The 9,934-nt window shown below is 44.3% G+C and overlaps 1 protein-coding gene across 1 annotated transcript in view; it reads left to right on the top strand.

The window, feature by feature from the left end:
* The first annotated feature begins 1,611 nt into the window (after positions 1-1,611).
* The window catches only part of CMIP (c-Maf inducing protein), a 130,293-nt gene continuing 121,970 nt past the window's right edge, over positions 1,612-9,934 (top strand). Inside the window, exon 1 of the mRNA XM_062499914.1 lies at positions 1,612-2,457. Within this exon, the coding sequence (XP_062355898.1) occupies positions 2,170-2,457 (288 nt within the window). The 5' untranslated portion in view covers positions 1,612-2,169. The remainder of the gene's footprint in view (positions 2,458-9,934) is intronic.

The raw sequence follows: 9,934 nt of genomic DNA, 5'->3' as shown, positions 1-9,934 counted from the left end.
ATGGCAAAGGCTCCCAAGCCCTTCCAGTAGCAGCTTGCCTCTCCAACAGATAATCTGTGTGTGACTCGTGGTGCAAATAGATCAGATGAAAGAGCTTTCTCTGGGGCAGGCTGGTGACGCTGCCCACAACTGCTAGCACCTCTCTTGGCATGGTGACCTATCCAAGAACTACTGCACGGGGAGATGCCACCAGAAACCAAGTCAGGGCATACACTCTGGAATAATCGCTCACCACAGAGCAGACCCTCTCCCAACCTCCCTCAATCAGAGGGGAGCTTATACTTCTAAGTATTTCAAGTATAAAGGTTTATATTTTCTCTGAATATATTGCAAACACGATCTAAAACAGCACTGTAAATTCTTTCTAAATTCTGGACCTTGGTAATACCCACAGTTCAATGGCATGTGCACATATTTAGATAGAATATATTTTCTTTAATTGGTCCTAACCTGGTTGTGCAAATGAGGAAATTGGAAACAAGATCTGAGTTCTACCACTGAGAAAAAAAGCAAGTACTGATGGTATCATTTCTCTAGGCATGGCATCTGTATTGCACACAGCATCCCTCAGCTCTTAAGCGGTTTAGAAGGCTTAGAAGGGAGTTGGTTTTTTCATTGCCTTTTTTTTTTTTTTTTAAATAAACGATTGCACTACTTTGTGGACGATCAGAGGACACTCCACACCCTGCCCAGCACAGTGTGAGAAGGTGCTGCTCTCCCTGGGCTTCCAAGGGCTGCTGCGTTGGGGAGCGCAGCCTTTCTCGGTTCCTCCATAAAGCCAGAGAAAAGGGAACATCACTGCTGAAGTGCCAGCAGCCTGGCACGGGCTTCCTTGGCCATTCCCTGCAGGGGGTGTAAAAGAGCTTAACGCTAGAGTGAGGATGCTCAAAACTCAACCTGCGATGATTTGTCACCTAAAAGGAGAGGTGATCACAACCCCTGCGCCCTGCCCGGGCTCCTGCCAGCGCAGGGCTGCGATGAGAGGACACGGAGCGCACCGAGTCTCCTCCTTCCTTCAGGTTCCACCGCGGGGTTCCCTCAGGGTGGAGGGGCCTGGCGGTGTCCGCACACCTCCAGCCCTGCCCAGCCTCATGCCCCGAGGAGCCGCGCTGGGCGAGGTTTAGGCTGGGACATTAGGAGGGATTTCTTCACAAAAAGGGCGAACAGACATCGGAACGGGCTGCCCGGGGAGGTGCTGCAATCACCGTCCCCGGAGGTGTTTAAGACAGAACACGACACTCCCTGCCGCGGTCTGCTCGACGAGGCGGCGTTCGGTCACAGGTCGGACCCGATGATCTCAGAGGTCTTTTCCAGCCCGAACGATCCCGGGGGCTCCGTGAGGGGCGCGGCGCTTCCCGCGCACCTCCCGCGGCCGCCGCTGCCCGGAGCGGCTCCGCGGCCATTGACGTCAGGCAGGGCGGCACGTGACGTCGGCGGGGCCAATCGCGGCGCGCGGAGCCGCTCCGGCGGAGGGGCTGTGTCGGCAGCGCCCGCCGCTCCCGCCGCCTCCTCCTCCTGCCGCGGCGGCGGCAGCGCGCGTGGGGACCCGCACACACGGACCCGCACACACAGAGGCAGGCACGCTCATACACACACCCACACACGCGCACAAACCCGCTCCCACGGGCGCGCACCCGCACCCACATACATGCACGCGCGCCGCCGCACGCTCCCGCGAACACGCCCCGGGGGGAAGGAAGGAACCGCGGCCGGACGCCCCGCAGCCCCCGCCGCCGCCGCCGCCGCCGTCAGGAGCCCCCCGCGCCGCCACCGCCGCCACCACCGCCGGCTTTTGTCCGCCGCCCCCGCGGGAGCCGACCCTCCGCTCGGCCGGCGCCCGCCCGGCAGCATGGACGCGGCGCTGTGACCCGCCGGGGCGGATTGGGAAGTTTGAATAAGGATTTTATCGCTTCCCTTTTCCCCTTCTCCCCTTGGTGCGCCTCAGTCCCTACCTCCATCTTCCCCGACAGAATTTCTTATTTTTTTTCCTCTCTTCAGCGTGTTTTTTTTTTTTTTTTTTAATCTGCCGCGTGGGGTTGGATTTTTTTTTTTTGTTATAGTTTTTATTTTGATTTTTATTTTGTTTGGTTGTACCCGTCTCTACTCGCCGTAGAGACCGGTTCCCGCGGGCTGCCGAGCGCCACCCCCGAGCCGGCCCGTGGGGCTGCCATGGATCGCTCCGGCGGGGGCAGCGACCGCAGGCAGCCCGAGGAGAGCAAGCCGCTGCTGGGCGAGATGTCCGCTCCCGAGGGGAATAAAATGGGTGCCGCGCCGTGCCGGAGAGCCCTGCTCCACTGCAACGGCATGAGGTACAAGCTGCTGCAGGAGGGGGACATCCAGGTGTGTGTCATTCGGCACCCCCGGACGTTTCTCAGCAAGATCCTCACCTCCAAGTTCCTGCGGCGGTGGGAGCCGCACCACTTGACCCTGGCGGACAACAGCGTCGCCTCGGCTACGGTAAGAGCCCGCCCGGGTGCAGCAGCCCCGCCGCGGGGCATCCGCGGTGCGCGGGGCCCGGGGGTCCGGAGTCCCCGAGCGGCCGGACCTGGCGGGGACCGCCGGTGGGCGATGGGGGGATCGGCTCCACTGGCTCCCGGAATGCCGGCGAAAATCCTGAAAGGATTTTTTTCTTGTTCGTGATCCTGTGGATGTTTGTTTTTTTCAGTTTTGGTGTGTTTTATTTTTTTTTTTTTAATTTCCCAACAAAGCTACCATTCCTGTTATTGTTGTTGTTGAATTTTCCCCCCCTTAAAAAAAAAAAAAAAAAAAAAAAAAAGAAAAATTCCTTCCCTCTCAACATGACCCCGACATACAGTCGCCATACCGAGCCCTTTCTGTCCGAAACCAAAGTGGGCAGATACCTGCTGGCACCTTGGCCAAGTTGGAGGTGAGGGAGGTGGAGGATGCTTTTAAATTGAGAGCGAAGGCTCGGGCTGCGTGCGGACTTTGCTGTGGTTCAGGCCTGCTCTGGGGCTCTGATTTGGCGGTCACATAACCTGCCCAGATACAAGCAATGTGATTGGAAAATATGGAGATTCCTTCAGGGTTTTTCTTCCTGCTGGATAATGATGCAAGAGAAAAATGTGAGGTGATGATATCAGCGTTACAGAAGATGTACAATAGGCGGATGCCGTCTTGAAAAATATGATTTATATGTTCATATCCAACTTAAAATTTAATGGCCAATATTATGTGAATATTTGTGGAGTATATAGAGTGATTACACATTTTATCTAATAGGCGATTAACAGAACATGTTTTACACTGATCTTTAATCAGTACTTGCATCCTGTCTTTTTTTGATTTATATGTGAATGTCTCATTTTTCTCAATGGCTTCATCTGGCCTTCCTATAGGACACTGATACGGGAGAGTGGATTGGCTTTTTTGTAGATTTCTGTTAATGGTATATTTCAATGGATTTCATCCAGCCTGTGCTGTGCTCGGAGGTTGGTTTTTTTCACACCTTGGTACACAGACATAGTGTGTGTAAATGTCTCTCCTGCATCATGCTCTGCTCTGCTCTGAAGTATTCAGAGCAGGTTTTTCAGTGGGAGCTACTTTAACCTTCAGGTAGGCCAGCTGCCTGTTCTCACAGAGCTCTTTTTTGTGCCACAATGACATCTCTGCTTGCCGTTTCCACTGGGCTCTCGAGGGTGTTTCCAAGGGAATATTTTCTTTCTTTGATAGAACTACTGCTTAAAGGGAGAATGAAGATTTGGTTGAGCACTGCTGGAGAAAGCTCCTGACAGACACAAGCACGAGGAGTTTTTGCAGTTCTTCATTTTGTTAAGATACCATCATTGTAGAGGGGGAGTTGAATATTAGTGGAGATGAGGCATTTCCCTGGCTGTATCCATAGCTGATTATTTCTAAGTCGAGGAGGAGGATATGGGTAGAGAGAGGCATGATGATGCTTCAGATATTGTTCTCTGCAATGTAGCAATATCAGGCATGAAGTTGTATTTTTACAGGACACGCCAAACTCTGCTTGCTGGCAAAGCTGTCACCAGAGAAACCATTTGTGAAAAGATTTCTGAAGTCCTATGGGGCTGTACTTTAATTAATGTTGAGGTGTTCTCATTCCTAATTACTTTGTGTGTATAAATAGCAAGAAGATACTAAAGCATTGTGCGTAGCATTGCAGGCTCCATTTTGTTGAGCAGTTCTCTTCGTCTTGGTCTTGTGCCTTATCATTTTTTCCCAGTGCTAACTCACCCTACAAGTACTGTTGTTCGCAGAAATATCTGTAGTTTATTGTTTCAAGTAGTGTCTTTGGTTTCCAGGGGGTAATTAGGGAACAAGGATAGGATCTGCATTCACTTGTTGCCTGAATGTGTGGGTAGGTTTAGCAGGTATCTTTCAGACATTGGTTCTATGATACCTACATTTTAGTCTTTTTCATTTTGAGCTGGAAAGATGTGATTTAAGCAAAATTTGTGGTAGTTTAACCCCTATCCCCTACAGAAATGGGGTACAGACACGGTGCCAAAACCTCCTCAAACTGGAGGTAGATGTTCGAATGCAACTAATTTGGTTTTCGAGAGCTAAAGAAAAATATCCATCCTGTCCATTGAAAATGACCGTTGGGAGCACTCAACAGCTTTGATAACAAGGTCATTTTTACACATGGGGCTTTCGACAGGCAGGATGCTTTATGAGCAGCCAGTAATTAACCTTCACATCATCCCTTTGCAAATCCTCTGGCATGACAAGTTTTACTGCATTCTATATAACAAGAATAAAATGGAACGGGAAAATAACATCACTTTGTTTTGCATTTGAAAGCAAAAGTTGTAATGACAACTAAATCCAGATCTGGCAAATTATGGCCGAGTACAAGGGTAAGTTATTTGTTGATTCTAAGCACTTTATATCCTTTTTATTGTCACTTGAGACATATATTTGAATTAAATTCTTCTCCCCACAAGCTCTTACTTGTCCGTCCCTGGGCTGCAATATAGAAGTTAGCATTAGTTTGTGTATGGATTATTCATCTATAGTTTATTTCATGAATAGACATAATATGTGCCCACGTGCATAAGTCTGAATATAGAGACTGCCTGCATTTTTTGAGAGGTAATTAGATTTGTTGTTTATTTAGGCAGCTAAAATTTTTGTGCTGACAAGTTAGTTTTTGTTAGCAGAAGTGCTATGCAAGAATGCAGTGGTACAATTGTTAGGCCATCTTATTTTAGCAAAATTTAGGGAGGAAAAAATAATTTTCTCTGTAAAGTGTGTTTTTTGACATTATGATAAGTGGGTGTTTCAATTAAAATAAGTCCATGTTAATAAAAAAATAATAAGTGTATTCTGAGTTGGTATATACCCATATGTGGACAGGAATTAATTTGCGGACAGTCCCATAACTGTAGGTGTTAGGACTTCATCTAATTTATGTGTGTTTCTATTGTTTGCTTCATGTTCTTATTTCTCAGAGAATTGCTTAAATATAGCACAGTGTCACCATTACAGTTTCACTCGCATCATGTCCAGGGTTTCATTCTGGTTAAGTGTTTTTTGGAGAAAGTGAATACAGATCTGTAGCTTTTTTTTCTGTTTTGTTTTGTTACTGTAAATGCTAAAGTCCCAGTAGGAAATTTTGACACTTAGAAACTTTGTTTGTCAGACAACAGCTTGCCTGGGGCTGAATTTGACTTTCTCCCCCATGGGAGGAATAATGTTTATTTTAAAAACACCTACCAAACTCAAATGTAGCACCCTTGCTAATTTTTTTTCACCAGTGAGATCTGTCCTTGCACAGCTTGAGGGGCAGTGATAGTAAAAACAAATACAGAAATAAAGTCCAATTTAATATTTCTTTTTTGTTTTTTTTTTTCTTGAGGAGGGGCAGGGTTGGGTTAGGAGTAACCCTTTCTTCGAGAAAAATGTAAAATTTGATTTTCAGTAGTTTAAACACAGGTGTCGTGACTTTTCTGTGTCTTCAATATCTTTCTGCATTGTCTCTTTCATGTCTCTACCCTGCTTTTCTCTTTCATTCTTTCTCTTGCACCAGTGGGGAGTAGCTGTTAAGGATAATCAGTTTTAAAGTCCTGGGTTGCAGGGAAGAGTTGTGATGCATATGTATGTGCAGCAGACAAGGGAAGAATAAATAAGTGATTCATTGTCTCTGGCTAGGGATGGCCTCTCTAATTCCCATCTGGGAAGATAAGGCTTTATTGAAACCATGAAGTTACTCATTAATATCCCTCAAGGAGGTGGAAACTTTGGCATTTTGTGCTCGTTTCACATTTCTCGGTTTTGCCTTGTCAGGTGGGTTGGGTGTAATGTAAATGTTTTGTTCAAAGCTGGTGACAATCCTGAAAAGACTTGAGTTTCTTTTAAAGATTTTCCTGTACAGTCAAATGTGTGTGAGGACAATAGTTTATTGACAGGCTGGCTAATCGTAAATGCATCTGAAACAAGAATGTAAGTGGATTAGGGAACTGCATTTGTGTTTTCTTCTAGAGACAAGAACATACCCAATTAATATTAAATGAGGCAGGGCAGCATGATCTGTTTCAAACAGAAGTGAAGTAGAAAATTGTCTTCTAATTGTTTTTTAAAATTCTACTATGCTACATGCTACTGTGTGTGTTTCAGCATGCTATTATACATGTCTTTCTTTCCTTATTTTGGTAAAGATAGAGCAAAAATTCCTATCAAGCTGGACTCATTGTTTACTTTAGTACAGATTCCCATTAGTTACAAAAACACTTTTAGAAATTAAATTTCCCTTTAAAAACAATTAGCTCAAGTGGGAAGTATTACACAGACATCAGAAGTTTCAAAACAATCTTACAAGAAGAATTTTTTAAAGCTTTCCTGAAAAAGGAATATTGTAGTATTATGCTGATTACAAGTAGAATGAATATGAATTTATAATAATAATAATAATAATAGTAAACAATCTGTTCAGAAAACCAAGTGCTGTCTTTAAGTCCTGCAGTGTTGATGAAGCTCTCCAAATGTGACTTCAAACTAGATTGGTGTGTCTGCCATCACTACATGTGTAAATAATTATGAACACATAAATAACAACACAATTTAATATAATTTTATTTGTTACAAAAATGGAAAGATAAATTACTATATATATTTAATAGTTCTTGTGGTTTACTGTTGCAGTTGTGATGGCTTTCATTTGATGAGAAGTAGTACCTTATAGGTTTTGGGTGTATGTATATTTGCCTTTTCTGGGTTGTTGCTGTCTCCCAGGTACTTGGTTCAGGTGCATCAGAGAGAACGCTGCATGTCATAATTTGCATAAAAGCCATGGCAATTTGGAATTCTCAGCAAATTGAGAACAAATTGCTCCATTTTATCTGTACTGATGAAATTGATTCTCTTTCACAAGTGAATGCAGGCATGTGCCTGCATTAATAACCCCCAAATTTTTCTGAAGACCTGGTGATTTAATGGAATATTGCTCTGCTGTGACAAACTTATTTTATTGATGTATTAGTTAGTAGTTTGACATAAGAAAACCTAAAACGATATTTCTTTAAAGTTGTTTAATGCCTATCAAACATACCTTTGCATATATAGTTCCTGCAGTGGTTAAAAAGCATATTTATAAGTCAGTAGTGTTAAGGTATGTGTTTATATGTCACAGAGCTTATATAAAATATGAAAACAGAAGCTATATTCACTGACAGAGTGGGAGCTCTCAAGGCTATTAGTGTTAGCACCCAGCCAGTAAATTTTACATGTTCAGGAACATAAATAAAAAGGATACTCAGAAATACTTGTGCCTCGTTTTTCATTTTGGCTGGCGAGTAAAGATGTGGTGCTAGTAAGGATGTGGTGGTAATAGTCCCCATGGGAGAGACTGTAAATTGCCTCTGGTTCTCAATGGGACCTGATCCTGCATCAGAGAAGGGCTTGGAAGAGCTCAGCATCCCTCACGGGGCTGGGCCTTTGTGGAGCTCTGAGGTAATACTTTTTTTGTTTTTTTTCAGTGGAACATTATAAATGTGGTTATAATAGTGATAGGATGAGTCTGATAGATCATCCAAGGTGGGGCGTAGTCCTGCCAGGAAAGGATGTACTGCCCAGAGAAGCTGTGACTGCTCTGGAAGTGTCCAAGGCCAGGTTGGATGGGGCTTGGAGCAACCTGGGATAGTGGAAGGTGTCCCTGCCCATGGCAGGGCATGGAATAAGGTGATCCTTAAAAGGTCCCTTCCAACCCAAACCATTTTGTGATTCTGTGAAACTCAGCAAGAATGTTTGGTTTTTTTGGAGGTGAGAGGCTATGCTGAGAGTTCCATCTGCACAGATGTTCCAGTGTAAAATATTAGGTTTGCTTTGTTAGCAACTGTGGGAGAACAGAGGCTGAAGCCTTGGTCCCACCAAAATCATTCACAGAACTGTGTGCACTGAGGGACCTTTTTGGAGGAAAAAGGTGGTAGGTTTAGTACATAGAAAAGAGTGATTTTTTTTTTTTTTGAACTGTTCAATTTATTGCATATAATTTGTTGGTACTTTTGAAATTCTTAGGTAACAGATGAGTTTAACACGATACAATTTCCTTCTATGTTAATAAGCACGGCTAACCTTAATGGGGTTTTACTCATCTCCTCATAAAGGATTTATGAGAAAAGAGACCTACCTCAAATAGTTCAAGTCTTTTGGAGTCTTCAGAAGTAATTAGATTGTGGGTTGCATGGGTGGATTGTGGCTTGTTTATTGGTGTTTTGAGCAGTGCTAGTTGCATCAGTTTTGTTCTGTGTGTTCGCAGATAACATAGTGCTTGATTCCACAAATAGCCAGGTGTTTGAAGATGATTGATGCTTCAGCATGTATAATCCATTCAGAGAGCTTGTGCATGTATGTGCACTCAATAAAATAACTTTTTTTTGCACCATCTGCCGATGCAGTGTCATTGGCAGCAGTGCTGGCTGAGTCAGCCCTGGCCTGTGCCATTCATTTCTGCATCCGTGCCATACCCTGTCAATCCATCTTTTGTAAGCACTTAACAGTTTGCAGGGTCAAGTTGAGAAAAATCTCTGCGAGCTGGCTGGGGAGCACTTTCTCTGTTTGAACCTTTTGCAGATTTGTTGTCTGTGTTTTCACTGGATCAGGGAGGTGATGTGTTTCAGTGCATAGTCCGCCAGACTACTGAGGAAGAAGAGAGCGGGAAACATGGTAGGCTGGAATTGGTGCCAAAAAAAATATATTATTGAATCATTGCTTAAAATTTTCCTGTTTTGCACAATATTTAAGAATGCAGGGACAACACCAGGAAAAGGAAAAGACAATTGAAAAGCATACATTATAACTGATCACGTCAGTGGTGAGTGAAGTTTTAGCTCTTGTGGTTGTGGAGGAAAACACAAAGTCACAACTGCTAAGTTAAAAGGCCTTTACTTCATAGACTTAAAAGTCAGTAGAATTTAACAATACTCTCTAGGTTTTGAAAGAGGGGACCCATGTTCTGGGATCTGTGGACATTTGTTGTTACCAGTGCTGCCATTTCCAGTACTTAAAGTGATTTGTTGACTTTGCCCTTTGGGCTGTCTCATGACTGATGGGACAGAGCCAGTAGAATGGGAAATACAAGCAGGTAACCTGCCAGGTCACAGACTGGTGTCCAGGGCATGAGGGTATGGTGAAGACTATGTTCTTCTACTTTCATCTGAGTTTTTAGTAAGCTTTTAAGTAATATTAAGTACTTTTCCTTTTTTGAGAAACTTAATAAAAAGGTGTATGTTTTTGCTGGATTTGAGTGTTTCTGCTAGGTATGTGCCATTACTGACCGAGCCTAAGAAACTCGTCAAGTTGCAATTACTTTAATCTGAACTGGAAGTACACTCAGTCACGTACATTCTTGGTCTCGCTCTGTTGAAATCAGGAGGGTAATTTGAGGAGAGGGATTACCATTCATTGCCTGTAACGTGAATGGCAGGATGTGCTGTTCAGAAAGCCAGGAAGG

The sequence above is a fragment of the Cinclus cinclus genome, chromosome 11 (genome assembly GCF_963662255.1).
Source record: "Cinclus cinclus chromosome 11, bCinCin1.1, whole genome shotgun sequence".
NCBI lineage: Eukaryota > Metazoa > Chordata > Aves > Passeriformes > Cinclidae > Cinclus > Cinclus cinclus.
Note: the sequence above shows the minus strand (reverse complement) of the source record. Positions and strands in the feature narration are given on the sequence as shown.